This window comes from Apis cerana, linkage group LG11, assembly GCF_029169275.1.
Source record: "Apis cerana isolate GH-2021 linkage group LG11, AcerK_1.0, whole genome shotgun sequence".
Lineage (NCBI taxonomy): Eukaryota > Metazoa > Arthropoda > Insecta > Hymenoptera > Apidae > Apis > Apis cerana.
The window spans coordinates 553,379-575,912 of record NC_083862.1 but is presented as its reverse complement, the minus strand read 5'-3'; the positions used below and the strand labels follow the sequence as shown (position 1 = coordinate 575,912).

General features: G+C 21.1%; 8 protein-coding genes across 15 annotated transcripts; 5 read left to right on the top strand and 3 right to left on the bottom strand.

Annotated features, from left to right (window-relative positions):
* Positions 1–40: 40 nt before the first annotated feature.
* On the top strand, positions 41–1,432 carry LOC107998489 (ankyrin repeat domain-containing protein 40). Its single transcript, XM_017057793.3, has 3 exons — positions 41–299; positions 472–758; positions 872–1,432. Exons 1-3 carry the CDS (start codon positions 127–129, stop codon positions 1,216–1,218), a joined length of 807 nt encoding a protein of 268 aa, XP_016913282.1. The 5' UTR covers positions 41–126; the 3' UTR covers positions 1,219–1,432.
* LOC107998488 (ribosomal L1 domain-containing protein 1-like) lies at positions 1,378–3,712 on the bottom strand. Its single transcript, XM_017057792.3, has 3 exons — positions 2,515–3,712; positions 1,772–2,337; positions 1,378–1,639 (listed from the first exon to the last, which is right to left on the bottom strand). The coding sequence occupies exons 1-3, from the start codon at positions 2,751–2,753 to the stop codon at positions 1,452–1,454; spliced, it is 993 nt and encodes a 330-aa protein (XP_016913281.1). The 5' UTR covers positions 2,754–3,712; the 3' UTR covers positions 1,378–1,451.
* A 5-nt stretch (positions 3,713–3,717) lies between these two features.
* On the top strand, positions 3,718–5,933 carry LOC107998531 (glycoprotein 3-alpha-L-fucosyltransferase A-like). Of its 2 annotated transcripts, none has more exons than XM_028667097.2 (3): positions 3,718–4,197; positions 4,360–4,532; positions 4,680–5,933. In XM_028667097.2, exons 1-3 carry the CDS (start codon positions 3,994–3,996, stop codon positions 5,611–5,613), a joined length of 1,311 nt encoding a protein of 436 aa, XP_028522898.1. In that variant the 5' UTR covers positions 3,718–3,993; the 3' UTR covers positions 5,614–5,933. The 2 variants fall into 2 exon arrangements, with proteins under 2 accessions (XP_028522898.1, XP_016913335.1); XM_017057846.3 differs by having other exon boundaries at positions 3,720–4,197; positions 4,360–4,517.
* Positions 5,934–6,053: 120 nt separating this feature from the next.
* Positions 6,054–10,433, top strand: LOC114577635 (uncharacterized). 2 transcript variants are annotated; one of them, XM_062081195.1, is made up of 4 exons: positions 6,054–6,494; positions 6,676–6,981; positions 7,084–7,286; positions 8,209–9,443. In XM_062081195.1, the coding sequence occupies exons 1-4, from the start codon at positions 6,254–6,256 to the stop codon at positions 8,257–8,259; spliced, it is 801 nt and encodes a 266-aa protein (XP_061937179.1). In that variant the 5' UTR covers positions 6,054–6,253; the 3' UTR covers positions 8,260–9,443. The 2 variants fall into 2 exon arrangements, with proteins under 2 accessions (XP_061937179.1, XP_028522861.1); XM_028667060.2 differs by having other exon boundaries at positions 6,087–6,494; positions 7,357–10,433.
* LOC107998594 (E3 ubiquitin-protein ligase CHIP) lies at positions 8,380–10,433 on the top strand. Its single transcript, XM_017057942.3, has 4 exons — positions 8,380–8,514; positions 8,573–8,771; positions 9,358–9,695; positions 9,785–10,433. The coding sequence occupies exons 1-4, from the start codon at positions 8,398–8,400 to the stop codon at positions 10,025–10,027; spliced, it is 897 nt and encodes a 298-aa protein (XP_016913431.1). The 5' UTR covers positions 8,380–8,397; the 3' UTR covers positions 10,028–10,433.
* Positions 10,434–11,015: 582 nt separating this feature from the next.
* On the bottom strand, positions 11,016–16,407 carry LOC107998595 (GPI inositol-deacylase). 4 transcript variants are annotated; one of them, XM_017057945.2, is made up of 10 exons: positions 15,136–16,407; positions 14,411–14,564; positions 14,229–14,339; positions 13,749–13,852; positions 13,240–13,683; positions 12,920–13,173; positions 12,413–12,835; positions 11,967–12,353; positions 11,511–11,879; positions 11,016–11,435 (listed from the first exon to the last, which is right to left on the bottom strand). In XM_017057945.2, the coding sequence occupies exons 1-10, from the start codon at positions 15,289–15,291 to the stop codon at positions 11,171–11,173; spliced, it is 2,667 nt and encodes an 888-aa protein (XP_016913434.2). In that variant the 5' UTR covers positions 15,292–16,407; the 3' UTR covers positions 11,016–11,170. The 4 variants fall into 4 exon arrangements, with proteins under 4 accessions (XP_016913434.2, XP_016913435.2, XP_061937137.1 ...); XM_017057946.3 differs by having other exon boundaries at positions 14,411–14,539; positions 15,136–15,275; XM_062081153.1 differs by lacking the exon at positions 15,136–16,407 and adding an exon at positions 14,657–14,801.
* On the bottom strand, positions 16,404–19,115 carry LOC107998582 (peptidyl-prolyl cis-trans isomerase 5). Its single transcript, XM_017057923.3, has 5 exons — positions 19,073–19,115; positions 18,034–18,300; positions 17,462–17,669; positions 17,080–17,264; positions 16,404–16,959 (listed from the first exon to the last, which is right to left on the bottom strand). Exons 2-5 carry the CDS (start codon positions 18,124–18,126, stop codon positions 16,825–16,827), a joined length of 621 nt encoding a protein of 206 aa, XP_016913412.1. The 5' UTR covers positions 18,127–18,300; positions 19,073–19,115; the 3' UTR covers positions 16,404–16,824.
* A 50-nt stretch (positions 19,116–19,165) lies between these two features.
* Positions 19,166–21,488, top strand: LOC107998581 (peptidyl-prolyl cis-trans isomerase FKBP8). 3 transcript variants are annotated; one of them, XM_017057920.3, is made up of 5 exons: positions 19,166–19,307; positions 19,763–20,071; positions 20,324–20,523; positions 20,587–20,885; positions 20,975–21,488. In XM_017057920.3, exons 1-5 carry the CDS (start codon positions 19,278–19,280, stop codon positions 21,283–21,285), a joined length of 1,149 nt encoding a protein of 382 aa, XP_016913409.1. In that variant the 5' UTR covers positions 19,166–19,277; the 3' UTR covers positions 21,286–21,488. The 3 variants fall into 3 exon arrangements, with proteins under 3 accessions (XP_016913409.1, XP_016913411.1, XP_061937177.1); XM_017057922.3 differs by having other exon boundaries at positions 19,171–19,307; positions 19,836–20,071; XM_062081193.1 differs by having other exon boundaries at positions 19,235–19,410; positions 19,836–20,071.
* Positions 21,489–22,534: the final 1,046 nt, after the last annotated feature.

The window sequence follows — 22,534 nt, the reverse complement described above, 5'->3', positions numbered from 1 at the left end:
TACAACACTTTTCTAAGTTACCACTCGCGGCGCTTAGATAGAATCGAGTTTGAATCCCTCAAACACCTATCATCATTTAAGTAATGCTATTCTTTGTACTTTCAAAATGTCCTAGAAAAACTCGAAATGGAAAAAAATGTGAAACTTGTAGACTTATTTATGAGTTATGATAATATGGAAAATAAAAGAATATTGGAAGAACGATTAAGAAAAGCAGCTTGTGTTGGTGATACTGATGTTGTTCAAGAATTACTTAATTTAGGTGTTGATGTTAATACACGACACTCTGTTAATGGATGGTATTTTATTTTCATAATTTATTATATAAAGTTTTTGAATGTTTTTAAATATAAATTACATATGCTTACATTTGTTTTTCAAATAGTTAATATATAAAATATATGATGATAGTAAAAACATATAATGTGTCTTTATTCAAAACAATAACATAATTAGTATTTCTCCTTTAAGGACTCCTTTACATTGGGCATGTAAAAAAGGCTATTTAGATGTAGCTGCTTTATTGTTAAAAAATGGTGCAGATAAAAATATAAGATCTGAAATTGGAGAAACACCAGCATTTTTATGTACCAATCCACAAATTTTACAGCTTTTAGATATGCCAACTGATTCTCAAAGAGTTTTAAGTGAACCAGCAGTACATAACATGATACCCAAATATATTAAAAATGATTATGTACATGGAACTATAGATTCCGGAATTTCTAAAATAAGAAATAATGGTTTATATCAAAATGGTGAGAAATTTATATTTTATTATTCATTATTTTAATCTTTATATATGAATATTATTATATACAATAAAATATAATATACATTATATATAATTATTTACATTTTTTTATTTTAGAATTAGTATTAAAAATTCGTATAGCTGATGCTCCTGATCCAGATTTCATAGAAATAGAGTTACCACAAAATGATTTATCATACCAAACATTAATTCGTATATGTTGTCAAGAATTGAATATTGAACCTAATCAAATTGTAAAATTAAGAAAACTGCCTAATACTAGGTTGAGAAAAGATGAAGATATTCAAAGACTTCAGAATTTTCAAGAAATAGAAGTCGTCACAAATGCTGTAAACACATATAAATACATTCAAAATACAAATGGTATTTCAAATAACATTCCAACAATGCCAGCAAATGGTTATCAAAGTATTTCTAAGAAAGATCAGACTATTTTATATTAATTATTAGTATTACAAGTAGAATGTTTTTGTTTTTTTCATATAAGTAGATATAAAAAAATATTTAATTAAAATACATATTGTTAAGTATATAAAATTTCAAGTGCAATAATTACAAATTTTAAATAGAACAAATGTTCAAGATAATAATAAGTAGAAGAATAATTTTTTAACTTTGTTTACTAGATTTAATAAAGTAATATAAAAATAATCACAATTTTTTTATTTGTTGAATTTTATTTATTTTGTAAATTTTTCTTTTGAAGAAAGATTCTCCTTTTAATTTTTTTAATAGTAATATCTCCTTCAGGAGTAACAGTTACAGTAGCAATACCAGGTGCAGTAGTTAGTTCTCCTGATACATTATGATATGCTTTTGGTCTTCTAGGTTGCATTACTGGCACATCAACTGAACATTTATCTTCTAAAACAATATATAGAAAAATATATAAATATATATAAAGAAAAATATTGAATATTATTGAATATATATGAATATATTTATATAAATATCATTTTTATAAAAATTAAAATTAAATATAGAATTAATATTTACTCAATGTCATATATATTGGTAGACCAAGACTAATAGATGTTTTAATACGAATAGAACGAATATTAACCCAACCTCCTGGATAATTTTTAGATAAATAACGACATGTTGCTAATATATTTTCTAAAATTTCTTTCTTCTTCATAGAAGTATGCCCAACTTGAACTATATGTGTATCACCATAAGAATGAATTTGCATGACAGTTTTCCTTAAAGCATATTCTATTTCATGTTTTAAATCTTTACTCAGCATTCTAATAGATGTTGGCAATTTTCTTTTTTTATAAAATTCTTTTCCTAATAAATGAGATAAATGACCAGCTATTTTTCCATCTACAAGAAAATGATCATAGGTGCCCACAAGTTTTCTTTTTAATTCATATTGATCATATTCAGTTTTCACTTGATTCATTGGTATTATACTTTTTATTTTTGTACAACCATGTTTGCGTAATAAATTTTCATAATATTCTATTGTTGGTTCATAATCTCTTCTTCTTCCTCTTTGGAGATCACCAACAAAAAGTGCAACTTCATCATTTGATGATATTATTGAATGTGGTAGTAATCTAAAAAATAAATTGTATAATTAATAACATTTTTTTATTAAATCATCATGATTTTTCATAAAAATCAAAAAATGTATTGAATATGTATTATAGATATGCATTATATTAAATTTAATATATAAAAATAATTTGTTATTTATTTAATAAAATAAATATATTCAAAATACATAAACTTACATTCTCATAAATCTTTTTGGAGTTTTAGGTACTCTAATACATGTTACTTGCATGAAAATTGATTGACTTTCATCTTCAAACAATGCATTGTTAGTTTTCAATTTTTCTTCAGTTAAATGACAAATAATGTTAACACATTGTAATATATGTTCCTTTGATAAATCATTAAAATTTAAACAATCTATATCTTCATTACCGTTATTACAATCTTCAACTTTATCTAACATTTTCATTGACATTTATTTTTTACACGTGTTATTCGCTAGTAACTGAACAATAAAAGAAAGAAAAACTTCTCTTCAAAAAATTTCCTAGCTATTGCCAACCTATATGATTTTATATAAAACTATGTATATAATTAAAACATTTACCGATGTAATACAAAATTGATCATAATTTATATGATAAATATAAATTGATTACGATTTTCAAATATTGTATATTTGTCAAAAAATTAAAAAAGGTATAAAATTTATATAATATATATAATTATATATATAACTATTTAGATATATGTATATATTAAACTAAATTTATTTGATTAACGATTTATTAATTTTTTATTATACTTTTGTTATGTATTATTGTAATTTTTTTACATATCGATTAAAATTACTTACAAATAATTTTTATCTCTTAATGACGATATTCATGTTAATACAACAATACAATTTCAATTATGTATCAAATTTATGTCAACGAAAATAATTCGATTCTTAGTGGTTAAAATTTAAATATTTAATATGTGTATTATTAAATATATTTATAAAAATATATTAATATTTACGATCAATATATTTAAAGAATAATAGTTTCATATTTATTTTTATTATAAATATTAAAGAATTCAGTTATACAAGCGCGAACTTTGAAATCTAAACATAATCTTCAATATGTTCACAATAGATATAATTAATGGATAATATTAAATTAAAGTAACAAACTTATTAAAAAAAGATATTAATAGCTTTAAATAAAGTATAAGCTATTAAGAATTATTTTTTCATTCATTTTTAATATGTATATTTTATTTTAATGAACTTAAATTTTTTTTTGAAAAAATAACAAAGAAATAACAAAGAATGCGATTTTTTTATTACTGCAGAAAATAACGTTAACAATTTGCTACACGAATCGTTACACTTGGTTAACCAAGACAATCGAGATCGACGATTACTTGCAACACACGTCAAAGGTAGTCTCAGTTGTTGGTCAGACCTGTTTCTTTCTTCTAAACATCTTTTCATCCATCACCTCATTACATTTCATTAATCTTCAAATTAACAACAAAAATTCATATCGTTCTAACAACAACGTTTAAATAGCGTATCCTATTAATTAGTAATTTCATTTCATTCAAGAGAGTAATTTTAAAATAGAAAAGCAGTTCATAAAGAATAAGAAGGCAAAAGCGATTAAGTACCGATATGCTTCGGTTAATACTTGCCATATTCTGTCGTCGAAAAAGTTTAAAGCGCGATGCTCGGAATTTCACAATATTTAAAAATACTATTAATTTTATGTATTGGTTGTACAATTTTTTGTGTTATTTTTATTAATTTTCCAAGTTTGCTTAACAAAAAAGTTTATAAAGATGTATTTATAAAACAAATAGAACATCGAAAGCAAACGAAAGAAAGTTTAGTGATTTTATCAAGAAAACGAAATTTTACAAAAGAACAGGTATGTGTGTCTTTGATTAAAATTAGTTTTTTATTATTATTTAATTAAACTATTATAAAAAAAAAGAATTTAAATTTATAAAAATATTAATGATAAAACAAGTTTTATAGAGTTTTTAATAGCAGTTCTAGCATTATTAATTCGCGCCTTTATTCGTATCAGACTGATAAAACATCTTTACTTGGAAGATGGCTTTTGTCTTCTGAAGGTAGTTTACCGCCAACGGTTATAAATAAAAAAAAGGAACCATATTTGATTTTAATTTGGAAACATGGAAAGTTTTTGGAACGCAGGCATATCAAACGTTTTACAAATAAAAAGTTAATATGTTACAAGTATATTAAAAATACCTAATTACATATAAGCAATATATTATATACATATAAGCAATTATTAATTAAAATAATAATAAATTGCTATATAAATTTAACTTTAAATTTAAATATGATTTTTATTTCATATTTCATATATTTTCATTTTAGATTTTCACCTTGGAATAATTGTACAGTTAATCGATGTATATTGAGCTACCGATCGAAAGATTTAGATATAGCAGATGCAGTTGTATTTCATTTACATTTGACACGGAGCGCGTTGGAATTACCGACTAGAACTCGATGGAACCAAAGATGGATTTTTTTAACTGATGAATCACCAATGCATACTTTTCTTTATGGAAATCAACAATTATTCAAATATAATGGTTTATTTAACTGGTCAATGACTTATCGAATGAATAGCGATGTGCCGGTACCTTACGGTAGAACGATTTCCACATCGTTTATACACTCACCAGAAATAAATTTCTCAAAGGATGTGATAAAAAAATTAAAAACTAAACTAGTCACTGTGATGGGTAGTAACTGTGCAGGCACGAATGGACGATGGAAATATATTAAGGAATTAAAACTAATTTTCAGTAATGATCTTGACATATATGGAAAATGTTTAAACGGTAATACGACCGCATGTCCAGGTCATTTCGATAGAGATTGTTCTGTTTTAAATGCATATAAATTCTATTTAGCTTTTGAAAATTCAAATTGTAAAGAATATATAACAGAAAAAGTATTTTGGCATGGTTATCATAAATTAGCAATTCCAGTAATAATGGGTGCATCAAAAAAAGATTGTGAGAAATTATTACCACCACATTCATTTCTTCATGTTAATGATTTTGCAAATCCAATGGCTTTGGCAAATTACATTCGTTACCTTAATCAACATGATGATAAATATTTCGAATTTCATGAATGGCGTAAATATTACAAAGTAATTAATGAACATGGTTATTTTGGTAGTATTTCACGACACTATTGTCGTATTTGTGAGGCTCTTCATTATAATTTTCCTATTATTAAGGTTTACGAGGATATAGAATCATTTTGGAATAAAAAACGAGATTGTACCTTCTGACATTTTTTAATTCAGTTTATTTTGTATTATTGTTATTATTACTATATATTAATCAAATTTTTATATTTAAAAATTTTAATATAAAAGAAACTTCTTATTTTTTTGTTTATTATTACTTACTATATTTGCACGTTTTATTTTAATTATATGCAATATTTATTATATGTGAATTGAAAAAATTTAGTAAATTATGATAAATACGTTTTATATTTTTCTGTAATAAATTAGCATAAATATTATTATGTATATTTTTAAAAAAAGAATGTATGTTATTTATGTTGACGATAATTAATTAAATAAATTAAAATTTTAATTTGTTACATTTATGATTTTATTAATTTATAATTAAGTAATAAATAATGAATTTACATTAATATTATATTGCATTATAAATGTACATACGAAAGGCAAGATATCTTTATACATAATACTTCTATTGTAAATACTTTTGCCTTAAAAATATTAGGTTAGAAATTTTTATTCTAACATTATACATTATTAAGATAACGTTACACATATTAAGATAAACTAATTTTAATCATGTTACATAAAAACTTTTAATTTACGTATCTATACAAAATATGATAGTAAATAACATCATTGAAAAATTCTTAAAAATGTTTATATTTCATATTTTCAAATGTTGCAATGTGTAGGATTGAAACTTCAAAACTTCATTACGTTGTTACAATTAAAACAACAATTTTTAGTGAGACACCATACTATCTTTTACACTATATTGCGTCGTAAAACATATAGTAATCTTTCTGTAATTATGGCATCGAAATGTTTTAAGGGGAATAATGATCACTATAATGGCATAACTATCGATTCAAATGAAGAATCTTGCACGTCTCAAGTATTTGCTCATCGTCTTGCAGGTATGTAATATAAAAATTATTAGAAAAATTCATAAATTATTATTTTCTCAAAATCAAAAAATCTAACAATTGGAAATTAATATTTGTATTATATATATATTATATATATATATATATATATATATGTATATATATAATTATATAATATGTATAAATATATATATATATATAATTTTTTTAGCATCTTTACAAGAGTGGATACAAAATAAAAAACGCACAATATGGTTTCGCGTATATTTATCACATTCAGAATGGATACCAATACTTGTGAAAGAAGGATTTAAATTTCATCATGCAAAACAAGAATATGTTATGCTTTATCGATGGTTAGTTAACGAAGAATGTAATATTCCACATTATGCACATACAAATTTAGGAATTGGTGGGTTTGTTTATAATGAAGAAACTCAAGAAGTTTTAGTTCTTAAAGAAAAATATGTAAACAAAAAAGCTATGTGGAAATTACCAGGTGGTTATGTCAATCCAGGTATATAATTTTTTATAAATTATTACAATAAATTTAATTAACATTATATTATATATATACATATTATATGATATTTTTATCTTTCAAATTTTTTTATTAAAGGAGAAAATTTAGAAGAAGCTGTGAAAAGAGAAATTCTAGAAGAAACTGGTATACAAACTATTTTTAAGTGTATAATAAGTTTTAGACATATTCATGACTATTCATTTAATTGTTCTGATATATATATGGTTGCTTATTTAACTCCTCTTAATTTCGATATTAAAAAATGTGAAAAAGAAATTTCTGAATGCAGATGGATGAAGGTAATTTTAATTTTTTATTTTTTATTATAAAAAAATTTTTATTATAATAAATAATTATTTTATTTTATAGGTGAATGATTTTTTAAAACATTCAGATGTACATGAAAATAATAGATTGATTGCAAAAAAAATGTTAGAATTTTTTAAACATAAAATAGGAATTATTGCTGAATATAATAGACACTCTATAACAAACAAACCTATCTGTATATATAGTATATCTAAGATTAATAATATATAGCAGTATGTAAAATAATTAAAAAATATAATTAATTTTATAGTTTGAAGAAAATAATAATATTTATAGAAAATAATAATTATTTTAAAAAATAAACAAAAATAAAATTATTTTTCAATAATTTTTTTTACATTTTTTTATTAATTAATTACACTATATGAACTGATTATATAAATGTTATTATATCAAATACATAACACTTCAAACTATGAATTCTATAAATATAAACATATATACTTGTATTTCTATAATTTTAAATTAAAAAAAAATTTTAACAATTAATAGATGTAATAAAATTTTTTGCATCGCAAAAAATACACAAAAAATATATTGTATTATAATCAAAAAATGACAATAATTTTAATTTCTGAAATGAATATGTTAATTATTTAAAAATTTTTTTTTATCAATCTGTTTTTTTTTATATTGATAATTATAATTTACCAAAATTATGGTTAAAAATAGGATGAAAATGTCTCTGTAAATTTCAAAAGAAAAAGGAAAATAAATAAATAAATAAAGTATTATACAGGACAAAAATATTTTTAAAAAATATTACAATATTTAGAAATGGACAAATATTAAAATATTTTCATATTAAATATTTTTTGAAAATCAGACTTTATATCGAAAGATAACTTCCTCCTAGTTTTATTTACTACGTACTTCTTTATTACATTTTAGTTAATGACTGACAAACTCACAAGGAAAATGGAAGAACGTATATGTCATTAAGGTTAAGGTTATACAATATTTTGTTAGTCGATTTGTTTACAATTCGACTATTTTTTCTTATAAGAAATATTAGTAAATAATCCAACGAGACTTCATATGTAGAAGAGCGTTTAATACGGCACAAAATTTGTTGCCAAGATGAGTAAAATGTATACAACCGCCAACCTCTCTGACAAAGAGTTAAAAGAAGAAGGAAATCGACTTTTCAATCTTCACAAATATGAGGATGCTGCACACTGCTACACCAAAGCAATTGTGAGTGCTACTATGAATCTATGCAGGCAAGTTACGACATTGCATCTCATTCCTGCAGATTAAAAATCCAACCCAAGCACTATATTTTACGAACCGAGCGCTGTGTAACCTGAAATTGAAACGATGGGAATCATCCTGTCTAGACTGCAGACGTGCTCTCGATATCGATCCATGTCTGGTGAAGGGTCATTTTTTCTTGGGTCTAGCTCTGCTCGAAATGGAACTCTTCGATGAAGCTGTGAAACATTTACAAAGAGGTATGTCGCTATATTTTTGTTTTGAAATTTCATTGGCTTCTTATTATAATATGCTTCTTACAAAAATTTATTTATAGGAAAATATTTCATCATAATTTTTATAAAATAATTATAAATTATATATATTAATATTTTTTTTTAATATTTTAAATTTTTCATTTTATCATTTCATTATAAAATCATTTTACTTATTTCATGTAATCAAAGTAAACATTATATATTTAAATTGCATTTTGCAAAATATTTTTTAATAAAAAAATTATTTATTTGTTAATATTGTTTTATATGCCATATCTTTTTTTATATGTTATCTTAATCTTTAAAAGCTATCATTGAAAAAAGTTGTATGAAAATAATATTTATTTAGAATGAAATTTCATCTATGACAGCATTTAAAGATTAGATTATCTTGTCTATATATATATATATATTTATATATATATTATATAATATTTTATTGTACAATATATGTATTATTGTGAAATATGGAAGTATCTTGTGAATATTTTTTTTTATGGTATTCATGGTTTTTATGGCAATGTGAAATTTGCCATTCTCATGATTACACATCTCAACGATAATGTAGCTGTGGATTTGGCCAAGGAACAAAAATTAAACTATGGAGATGATATGACCAGCATTTTAAGGCAAGCACGAAAACGTTGTTTCCAATTGAGAGAAGAACAGAGAATTGCTCAAGATATTGAATTACAATCATATCTGAATCAATTGATAGTAGAAGATGCTGAACGAAGTTTAGCTGCTTTAAAGGAACAAGAAGCAGTTAAAGATGCAGATAGTAAAAGTGAAGGAGAAGCCTCATCTATTGAATTTACAAGGAAAAAAGAAGAGATAGAAGAAAAAAGAGATACATGTATGGCTCACCTTAATGATTTATTTGCAAAAGTGGATGAAAGAAGAAGGGTGAGTTTATATTCTTGATTATTTTTGAAATTTTTAATTGCATATGAAAAAAAATAATTATCTGAAATTTTTATGAATATGTGGAATAGAAAAGAGAAGTACCTGATTATTTATGTGGAAAAATTAGTTTTGAAATTTTACAAGAACCTGTAATAACACCAAGTGGAATTACATATGAACGAAAAGACATTGAAGAACATTTACAAAGGGTGGGACACTTTGATCCAGTTACTAGAGTTCGTTTGACTCAGGATCAATTAATCCCTAATTTAGCAATGAAGGAAGTAGTTGATACATTTCTACAAGAAAATGAGTGGGCATTATATTATTAATTTGTAAAATTAGGTTACTGCCATATTTCTATAATAATTGCATATATCATGATTATTTTTGGGTCCCATTAATTTACATAAATGTGTATATCATTATCTTGTAAACAGTAAATAGATCATATATCTATATAAAGTTGAATTCAATTTTTTCTATCAATTTGATGTAATTTAGTTTGTTATTTAAACAATTGTTGATTAATTAAATAAAATTAACTAAAATTAAAAATAAGAATAAAAAAATTTTTTTAGTTAATGAATTTAAGACAGACATATAAAATATTAAAAATAGCAATAATACAATAAAAATGATACAATAAATGTGATGTTAAATAGGTCATATAAAAATGTTAAAACTGTATATCTTTTTCCGATAAACAATAAATTTATTGTTTGCTGTATAATAAAATATTTTAATATTTCCCAATTATTTAATATAAATTAAATAAAAAATATTAACTTGTAATGTGTATATAGATATTTTATTTATAATAATACAAATTATTTTATATAACTATATATATTATTATAAATTAATAATATAATTATATATATTATATATTATAATTCATTCAATCTGAACTTCAAGTCAAATTTGTAAATGATTAGAATCAAAACGAATTATTATAAATTTGACTCATAGTTGTTAATCTCAGATAATTTTAAGTTATACTTTGTATTTATATGTATTAAGCGAAAAATATTTGAGTATAATAATATGTAATATTATTTTCATTTTCTGAACATTGAAATAAAATGTCAAATTTTTATTAATTTATTATATTTATATATTATTTATTATATTATATTTTTTATATTTGGGGCCTAAATATTATATTGTAACGTATGCAGTTTAACAGATAAAGTTTTTGCACATTTTTTATAAGCACTTTTTCTTTTAAAAATAAAAAAAACATGTCTTCTTTTAAAGACAAAAAACAATAGTCAGGATTGTAAGACAACATAATTTGTTACGCCGAATAACTAAAAGTTTAATGGAATAAATTTCAATATAATTATTATATTATTATACATATTCTAAATATAAATATTTTTATACAAACACAATATATACAATTTAGATGTACATAAAACTGATGTAAACAGGAAAATTAGATTAAAGTATTATTTTAAATAAATAATATTCTAAGAAAAAATGAAATTTAATGCAATAATACTAATAGTTCCTGCTACAATAGGTGGTATACAATATTGATAAAAAGGTGGATGAGGTGCTGCTCCCATTAAAAGTACTACCCAACCTAAAAAACATAATATACTTGATAATATTTGAGATCGACTTTTATGATTATTAGAAGGAAGCTGCACCCATCCCATTGTACTACATGTTACTAAAATTATCCAGCTTTGAAGTAATAAAGAATCTTCCGAAGAAAGTTTCATATTGTAACTAAAACAAATTTACAGTAATAATTTTAATACTGAATACCCATATTTTATATTTTTTGAATAATTAATTACAAACCTGAAATTTTTTGCCCAAACAAGTACAGATGGTACAGCTGGAATAGCAGTAAAACACCAAAGTATAAAAAAAATAAGATGATTGAATATTTTTTGTCTTGTATCTTCAGAATTATCTTTTGTACTTCTAAAGTGTCTTATCCAATTAAAATGTTGTAATGAAGCCATTAAAAGTTCTTCTAAATAATCTTCATACATTTTCGTCAAATTTAAAAAATAAAGAAAAATAGAAATTAACATAGCTAAAGCTCCACATGTTGCTGGAATTAAAGATAAAACAAGAATTGTAGTAATAAATGGTAATTGATTTAATCCTCCAAGCAGCCAATCTGACCATGTTGTTGAAAAAGTTATTACACGTGCTAGAAATCTAAAAAAAAATTTATAAATTGAATAACATAAAAAATTTTTTATAATATAAATATATTATAATATTAATATAATTATAATTTTTTACCTCACAGCAATATTATGAGCTACTGAGCCAAAGAATATAATGCAACAGCAGAGTCCAATAGTAAATACACAAATAATTGCCAAAGCAATTAAACATTCAAATATTAAATTATAACAAAACGACAGAAATATCGTAATTATTATTATTGGAGTTTGATTATGGCCATGATTGATTCTTGTAGACAAAAATAACAAAAGTAAACTAATAATTGTTGTATACAATAAATACCAGCGATCTCTTACAATACAAGATATTTGATCTATAATTCCACCTTTTTGAATATTAATTACATATGAACATGCAGGATCTAGAGTTATTCTTAAATTTGGAGAAATATTAGAATACTTATTTTTAGTTTGAATTTTCATCATTTTTGGTCCATTATCTCTAAAATATTAAAAAATTTTAATAATTTAAAATTAAAAAAAAAATTTAGTTATACTCACATAACTGTAAAAAATTGAATTTGTGTAACTCCAATACTCCATGGTTCTATTAATTCAACAATTGCATGTTTTGGATCCGTACATCCAGATGCTTTAAGTTCAACAGCAATAACATCTACAAAATTATCAAAACTAGCATAATATCTAATATGTCCAGGATGAGATTTTTTTATTTGAGGTAAAATAAATAAATTTTTCAATAAAAATAGATTATTCTTAATAAATATAAATCTTGTATCATAAGAATATAAATCTACATTTATTGTAACATATTTTTCTAAATTTTCTGGTGTAATTCTTATTACAATATGTGTTACACCAGGATATTTTATCTCTTGCAAATTTAAATCAACAGTTTTTCTTATACGGTGTAAAGGATCTGATAAAATTCTTGTTTTATTTGTCAAGTTCCAACCCCAATTGCTAAATTAAATATAGAATATTTTTTTTATAATAATATTTTAATAAATTTATAATTTTTAATTAAAAGCAATAATTTAATATTACCAAATTCTTGATTGTCCTTGTATATTAGATGCTGTACATGCAAATAACCAATCTTTAGATTCTAAATTTTTAGTATCAATAGTTAAATAATCTGGTTGTCCACTTAATCTAATCATAAGATAAATAGAAGATGTTTTTTTAAATGAATTTTTATTACTCCATGTATAATGTCTTTGAATATTCTCTATCCATTCACCATCAGTTTCAAATTGTATTATTTCTTTATAAAAATATAATCTTTTTCCAGAAGTACGCTGTAAAATTAATTTTTATAGTTTAAATACTTTTATAGATGAAGATGATTTAAAAAACTTTCTTACATGATAAAAATGATATGATAATGCTTGCATTCTTTCATTAGTTGTAGAAAATATTTTAGGTGGTTTTTGAGCATAATTAACAGAATCAAATAATGAATGCACAATAGATAATACTAATTGTTTACACCATAAAATACTAAGATGATCTACAGATTTCCAAACATCTGGTATAACATTAGAAATAACATTAATATCTGCTGTAGGATCTAAAATTTGTGTTGATGTTATGAGTGTATCTCGTGGTCCACCTCCTATTGATATCACATTTATTCCTGCATCTTTTATATCATTTAAGCGTTTTTCTAAATTTTTATAATAATTAACAAAAGTATAGTCCAATGCTAATGTAGGTGTATGAGGAGTAGCTAAAGTAATAATAATACTTGCAACACTAGCATTTATATTTGGAGTCATCAAAACAGAACCTTTAGCTATAATACCTCCCTAAAAATAAAGAAATAATATAATATCTTTACCGAAATAAATATAATAATATTAAATGTATTTACCATTGAATGTCCTATAAGCACAATGTTATCTATTTTAGATTTATATAAACTTAATATTTTTTGTATACAATATGAAACATACATTGTTTCTTCAATCAATACACCTTGAATTAATTATAATAAATTATTATTTATTCTTTTTAATTATTTAAAAGGAATCAACCTGTTTATTAACTCTTTCTTTATTGATTTTAGTGAATTTGAAATATGCTATAAAGGATAACATTTTAAATAATTTTTTCTACTATAATAATAATATATATTATTAAAACTTTATTATTAAGCTTATTAAGATTACTAAGAAAATATTTAATTAACAGGTTGACTAATAATAAATTATATATGAATTATTTAAAAAATACATGAAAAAAAATAAATAAGTAAAATGATTACTGATTAATAAAATTATTATTTTATATATAATAGAATTATAATATATATAGAATATACATTGTAATTATATATTCTTTTTATTCATACCTCCATATAAAGCAGAATAATCTTTGCCTATTGAAACAGTAAAATAATCAAAATGAAATGGAGTCCTATCTTTTAAACTTTTTCTCAAACTGACAGAAGCAAGAGATCTTACTAAAAACAACAGAATTATTAACACTAGATTCAAATCAAATTAAAATCTTCTAATAACAGATTCTAAAAACCTTGCTCATGAGATCCAAGATTGCCAGGTATAAAAAGTACAGGTATTCCTGAGAAGTACATTCTTCTAAGTTTTTCAGTAACAAAACCTTCTCCATATGCATATAATCCATATCTTGGGTATCGTTCTTCTATTTCATTATTTAAGGAGATTCTCTTTTCAAGTATTTATAATAAAAGATTTTTATTAAAGGAAAAAACTATTGTATGTTAATTATTAAAATTAATATTTTTTATATTATACTTACAAATTAAGTTTAAATTAATTTATTAATATAATAATAGTAATAATACAAATAATAATAACAAATAAAGTTAATTTATAAATTAGTTTGAAATAATATAAATAAGGTCTATTATAAATATTCAAAAAAAAGATTAATAAAAATATTATTTAAGTTTGAAGAAAATTTATAAAAATCTTTTACAATTCAAAAATCAATTTCAATCATAATAATTTAATGTGTAATTTTGTTAAATATAAATTTTTTTAAAATTATTATATAATTATATCATAAAATTATAAAATTATTATTATATGATTGTTGTAATTTACAAAATAATTGTTATAATTTAATAAAATAATATATAAAATAGATTTACAATTAAAAAGAATTAAAATAAAAAATATATAGATTAATATTTTATATATATTATATTTATATAATATATTATAATATTTTATATATATATATATATCTATTTTTTAAATATTATATTTACGTACCACATATTGTGGATATTCAAACATATATGTCATATCGCAAGTATTTTCTTCAAAATCCGTAATATAACGAACAATTCCAAGTATGTAGAATAAAAGAAACAACATTAAAAATAAAAAAAATATAATATAAAATAATATAGATTTTGTTTGAAACATTTTTTAAATAGTAATCTAACACTAAAATCAAGTTTTAGTTAATTTCAATAATCAATGTAGTATTTTGATACAAAAATTTGACTAACAATTGTTATATTTAATTAAACAATAAATATATTGTAACATACAAAAAATAAAAAAAAATTACATATAAGAAAATTATAATTGATAAAAATAAACAATTTATTTAAATTTCACACTAAGGTTATAACACATGAAGTACATAGTATATTGAAATCACTAGTGTTGTATGATATATTAAAAAATTATATTTTTATCTAAGTCTACATTTGAATGAGACTGCATCGAACTGATCGAAAGTTGTCTGAGAGAAAAAATTATATAGAATAAAGATTAAATCATTTTAGATATTAAAACAATTATAGAAAAACAAAATTCTTAAAAAAAACATTTCGTATTCTTTTTTAAAATAAATACATGATATTTTCAATAATATAATGAAATACATAAAATAAATAAGATATTTATTATAAAAATCTTACAACCTATATAGATAATTTTTAAAAAAATATGCTTAAGTTAATAATTTTATCAATTTATCAACTATTTATGTAACAAATATTGAAGAATAGTAGCAATTATATGATATGACTGTATAATACAAGAAACTATTATTATAAAATAAAATAAAATAGTATAATTTCAAATTTTTCAAAATGATTATTCTATAACATGTTTATTTTTATCATCTTTCAACAACTACTATATTATTTTAATATTTTATATATCTAATTATTATATATTATATATCTACATTATTTAATTCAAAATTATTTTAATATTTTATATCTATTTATCATGTTATATATACGAAAATTAATAAAAATATATAATAAAATTCCCTTATTAATTATTTTATTGATTGTGATTTATACAAATGTTCAATAAATGTTCTATAAAAATGAATGAGGAAATTATTTGTGAGAATGTCATGAACTTTAAAGTGAAAGGTATTGGTATTATATATTACAACATTAATGAAATATTTCTATGCATAACACTATGTCAAATGTATTTCATTTATTTTTATCACATTTGTATTATCTGTGACAATAAATATGGTTATAAAAGAAATGAAATAAAATAAAACATTATAAACAATTTAAGTTTATTTGAAAAAATGTGATTATAAGTATATATAAAATTTATTATATATATATATATATATGGTTTTATGAAAATTGAAATAAGACAAGAAAGTTTAAAACAATATTTTTTAACTCCATATGTTTAATATTTATTTATTATTTACGATTTACAAAATAATGTATAATTATAAAACAAATTTTTGTTATGTATTTTTTAATAATTTTTAATTGATTAAAATATTTCAACAATATTATAACAAAATTTATTAAAATATGCAAGTAATATTTAAATAATTTTTGTAATAAATTTTCAAATATTATATTTTCTGAATATTTAGTAAAAAAGATTATGATATTAGAATTTTTTTTAGCATATGGTAGTTAAAAATTATTAATTTTTATTATTATAAAAATGAAAATATATTTAATCTGTAGCATCTTCTTTTGATACACTGAAAGGATTTGCTACTACTTCTGCACCACAATCAGCAATTATAACATCTTTTATTGGTCTATCTCGTGTATCAGTATTTACATTTTCAATTTTTCTTACTACATCCTGTATAAAATTATTTTCATGATAAATATGTAAAAAATAAGATGATAGATTATATTTAAATAATATATAAATAATATAAATTTATATTTTAAATTTAATTATATTTAAATAATTACATACCATTCCTTTAATTACTTTGCCAAATACAACATGTCTACCATCAAGCCATGGAGTTTGTTTTACAGTAATAAAAAACTGAGAACCATTGGTATCTTTTCCAGCATTTGCCATAGATAACCATCCAGCACCATAATGATTTAATTTGAAATTTTCATCTTTGAAACGACTACCATAAATACTATGTCCTGATGGATAAAATTATAATAAAATGTATTAAACAAATTGTTAAATATTTCAAATATTATAAATATTTTAATTATTTAAAAATTTTTTTAAATTTATTCAGTTACAATTTCATATTAAATAAAATGTAATTTCAAAATATATATAGAAATAAATAATGTGAATAAATAATATCATAATATCATATCATAATTCAAACCTCCAGTTCCATCTCCTTTTGTAAAATCTCCTCCTTGAATCATAAATTCACTAATGACTCTATGAAATTTACTACCCTTATATCCTTCTCCTTGAGGTTTTTTAGATAATTCAATGAAATTTTCAACTGTTTTTGGAACTGTTTTTCCAAAAAGTCCAATTTCAATTCTTCCTTCATATTTACCATCAATATTAATATCAAACCATACCTACATATGTAGATTTTGTTATATTTAATTTCACAGCATATAAAAAAAATTAAATTATAATCACATAATCACAAATTAGCATGTAAAAATATTCAATATGTAAACAAATTTAAATATATTTTTTCTTATATTCTACATATGTATATATATACATAAATAACTAAAAAATATAAAATTGTATATAAATTGTATAACTATATCTATAATTTATTTTAAAAAAATTTTCTAAATTTAAATATCAAAAATAAATAGAAATATATCCAAATGATAAGACAATAAACGATTTTTTAAAAACTATATATATTTTTTTTATTTTTGAATTAAATCAAATAATGAATTATACCGGCATAATTAATTTACTTACTTTATCTGTAACTTTTGGGCCTTTCGTATTATCAGCATTACCGGTTGTACAAAACATCGCTAATACTGTTCCCACTAATAAAAGCAATTTCATTGTTAATAAAAAATATTTTTATCCAGAAATTAACCAGATCAAGACTAAGGTATATTCTACCAGAATGAAATGTAATATATAGTGTATATATAGTATATAATCGAACGTGGATCCCTTACGCATGCGCTTATATTAGAAATGTGGGATTATTCAATTGGTTATCTTTATTGTTATCTATTTGCACATAACAAATATATATTATAAGTTTAGAATTACAAAACATATTATTAATTTATATTATTATAAAAATTAGGACAAAATATTATATAATTATATATTTTTTTATTTGAGAAATATAAATTCAATTCATTAATTAAAATCAATTAAAAAAAATTCTTTTTTTTATATATAATCAAATTTTGATATATATACAATATATACAATATATTATATATAATATATTAAAAAAAATTAATTATCATCTTATATTTATTTTCAATATTATATTTTTATTTATAAATAAATAATTAAAGTAATATATTTAAATGATATATAAAATAAAATAATAAAAAAATTAATATATGAATTAATATAATTTTAATAATATAAATATAGGAAATAATATAAGAATACAGATATTATAAATATAGAAGTATATAATATAGAAGTTTCAATATTATAAATATATTTGTTATAATATATATATATATCTTGTTATTTTATTTTTTTTTTTTTTGTTATTATAGAATAATATTTATACAAAAAAATAAAAATTGATTTGTTTTATTTTGTAAGTATCATAAGTAAATTTATTTTATTGTAAGTAGAATGAATTTAATATATTTTTTTTTATTATTTTATAAAAAATTAAAAATTATTAGATATTAAAAAAATGCAAAATGATAGTGTCTTGTTTCAATTTCATTAGTAATAAAAATTAATGATTCATACATATCACTATTAGGTTACTTATACATTGTAAAATTCATAAAACAAAAATATTTACTTGTCGTAAATTTATCTCAATAATTGAATCGAGCAATTGAATGAAACTAATTAATTCATATATATTTACGTAATCAAATGGCTTAAAAAAATTCGATTATCGATTAAATATTTTCGATATTTTACTAATGCTTATTTCAAGTAATAAGTGAAGTCAACTGATATCGTGTGTATTGCGAAACATAAATTATTTTAAAACATTTCTAATGACTATTCAAACTTTTGAAAATAACAAGGTATGTATTTTTAGAGGAAAATCAATCTAAAAACTGAATTATGTGGTATAATAAGAAATAGTAATATTTATCTTACTTCAAATTTCTTCGATTCATCGAATGAGTATGCATTTTTCTACTGTTTATTGAATATTCGTTACATGTGTTGATTTGTCAAATAAAATACGAAATTTTCAATTTTATCATTTAATATTTTTTATAATTAATAACACATCATTTTAAAATATAAATGACATATTTGGTATTGCAACTTGAAAATTAATTTTTAAGCATGCATTTTATTAAGACTGAAATTTTTTTCTGTGTGAAATAAGAATAATTTTTAATTCCTTAATAAAATGTGAATTTACCATTTATGATTTACTTTTATAAATATTTTTTAAAAGTATATTATATTTTTTTGTTTATATAAAATTGATATATAAATTTGAATAATTTATTGAATTTTTTTGAAGATGGAAGATGAATCTAATCAGTCAGGAACAACTCAAGCTGATTTCATTAATGAAGAATTAAACTTTGATGTAGATCCAAATGAACCAATGACAAAAGCAACTTTAAATGAACATCCACCTGAAGAGTGGATAGATATTTTAGGAAATGGACAGCTTAAAAAAAAAGTTATAAAAAATGGAAAAAATGGAACACGACCAAATAGATCTGATATGTGTACTTTAAAAATTATTGGCAAATTAAAAGATAATACAATAGTTGAAAAGTATGAAGATCTTAAAATTCAATTAGGAGATGTTGAATTGATTCAGGTATTGAATTCTTTTTTAAATCTTATTTTCAAATTTTTTAAAATATATATCTATTTATTTAATAATATTTTAAAGATTTTTTGTGTGATTATTATTTTCTTATAGTGTTAAATATTATTTTAAAAATTATTATATATTATTATTATTGTATTATTATTAAAAATTAATATAATAATTGTACATTTTTTAATAATAAATATTGATATTTTAACATTATTACAATAATATTTTTATTATATTGTTCAATTATAGGGATTAGATTTAGCAATTGCATTAATGGATGTGAATGAAATTGCTGAAATTGAAGTTGATCCAAGATTTGCTTATGGTTCTCTAGGAAAAGAACCAAATATTCCATCTAATGCAACTATTTTATATACAGTTGAATTAAAATCAAGTGAATTAGAAGCAGAAATAGAAACTCTTAATGCTAATCAGCGAAAAGAAATTGGGTAATTATTTTTTACATATTTATTGCTTAAATTTGTGATTGATTATTGTCTTTTTTTTTAAAGCAATAAAAAACGAGAACGTGGGAATTGGTGGTTTACTCGTAATGAACCAACACTTGCAATTCAATGTTACCGGAGAGCATTAGAATTTTTGTTACCAACAGAAAGTCGTACACCCTATCAAAGTGAAGCAGAAGATACTACTGATGCAGAATTGCAAGCTTTGTTAGAGGATCGTATGAAAGTATATAATAATTTAGCAGCTGCACAAATGAAAACACAAGCTTATGATGCAGCATTGAAAAGTGTAGAAAGTGTTCTGAGTTGTCAACCTCAAAATGTAAAGGCTCTATTTAGAAAAGGTAGTATTACAAATATATTTTATATATAGTAGCAAATTTTGTATATTAAATATTTTAATATAAAATTATTTAATATTAAATTATTCTAGGAAAAATTTTGCATTATAAAGGAGAACATGCATTAGCATATCAAACATTGCTTCAAGCAGCAAAATTGGAGCCAGAAACAAAAGCTATTCAGATGGAATTAGCTATTTTAAAAGAAAAAAATGCTAAGGATGCTCAGCATGAAAAGAATTTATATCGTAAAATGTTAGGTGCACATAAAAATAACAATACATCTTTAAAAAATTTAAAGAAAGGAAATAAGAATAAAAATTCATCAAAATTTACATGGAGCTTAATTGGTGGAGCAACTGCAGCAGTTTTAAGTGTCCTTTTATACAGATTTATTTCGTGAGAAAAATTTAAAATGAAATTAAAGTGAAAGACAAGCTAAATATTGTGAAATATATTAATACATTATTTAAGTATCGTTGATTTAAAATGACTATAAAGAATATGGGTATAAAAACAAGTAAGTTGTACAAATTTGATAATTTTAATAACATATAAACAAATCAAAAAAAGTCATAGTGTTAATAAAATTTTACCTAAACTTTATTCACAAATCTTGTATTTTGAATTTTACAACAGGAAAATTTTTAAGCATATAAAATATTAAAATGTAGTGTTAAAAAAGTTTATAAAAAATTAAAAATGTATATGTTATAATATATTTTTTGTATAAATCATTATGTAAAACTTTGTTAACATACATTTTGATATTAACTTTCTAAATATATATATAAAATGTAATTTTTAAAAGTATGAAACTATTTCAGAATAAAACTCGCGCAAGTTGTTTTTTAAGAATATTCTTCACAAATATTTAAGTACTGTGTTAAAAATAACTTCAAAAAATCATTTTCAACGCAGTGTTTGCTTACAAAGAATAATTTTTAAGAGCAATTCATGAGAATTTTACTTTTAAATGGGTTTATACTTTAAGAAGAAGATAAATTAATAGATAATTAATCATTTACTCTAATACTAGTAATGAAGAAAGAAAATTAATTGGATTATTTCTTATTATTTTATAACAAATTTTATAATAATGTATTATGATCAGATGTAGAAGGATACAAAAAAAAAAATAAATATATACAAAAAATAGACATGAATATTCACTAAAAGTGTTTATAAAATATCTATTTTTGATAAAAATTCAATAATCATAAATGTTTATTTTTTATATAATAAAAATTTATATAATTTATATGAATATATAGAATATAATTTATAATTATTTTTTTTATATTAACAATTATTTAATTGCACTATAATTGATACTTTTATATATTGTCAAATATTGCTTAATTATTTTAATATACTTATTTTTATTATTTATAAATCTATTTAGATTTTATATTAATTTTAAAGGAAAATATTTCTTCTATTTTAATAGATAATAGATAATAAATATATATAACTACTGTCCAATATAAACAAAAAACTTTATATCAATGGTCTTGTGAAATATCAATTTATCAAAAATTATAAATCTTATAAAAATAACAAGATAACTCAAAAGAGTTGAGAAATATAATAATAATTATAGAGAAATGTTATTACAAAGTTTTCTAATTTTTTAATTTTCTAGTTATTAA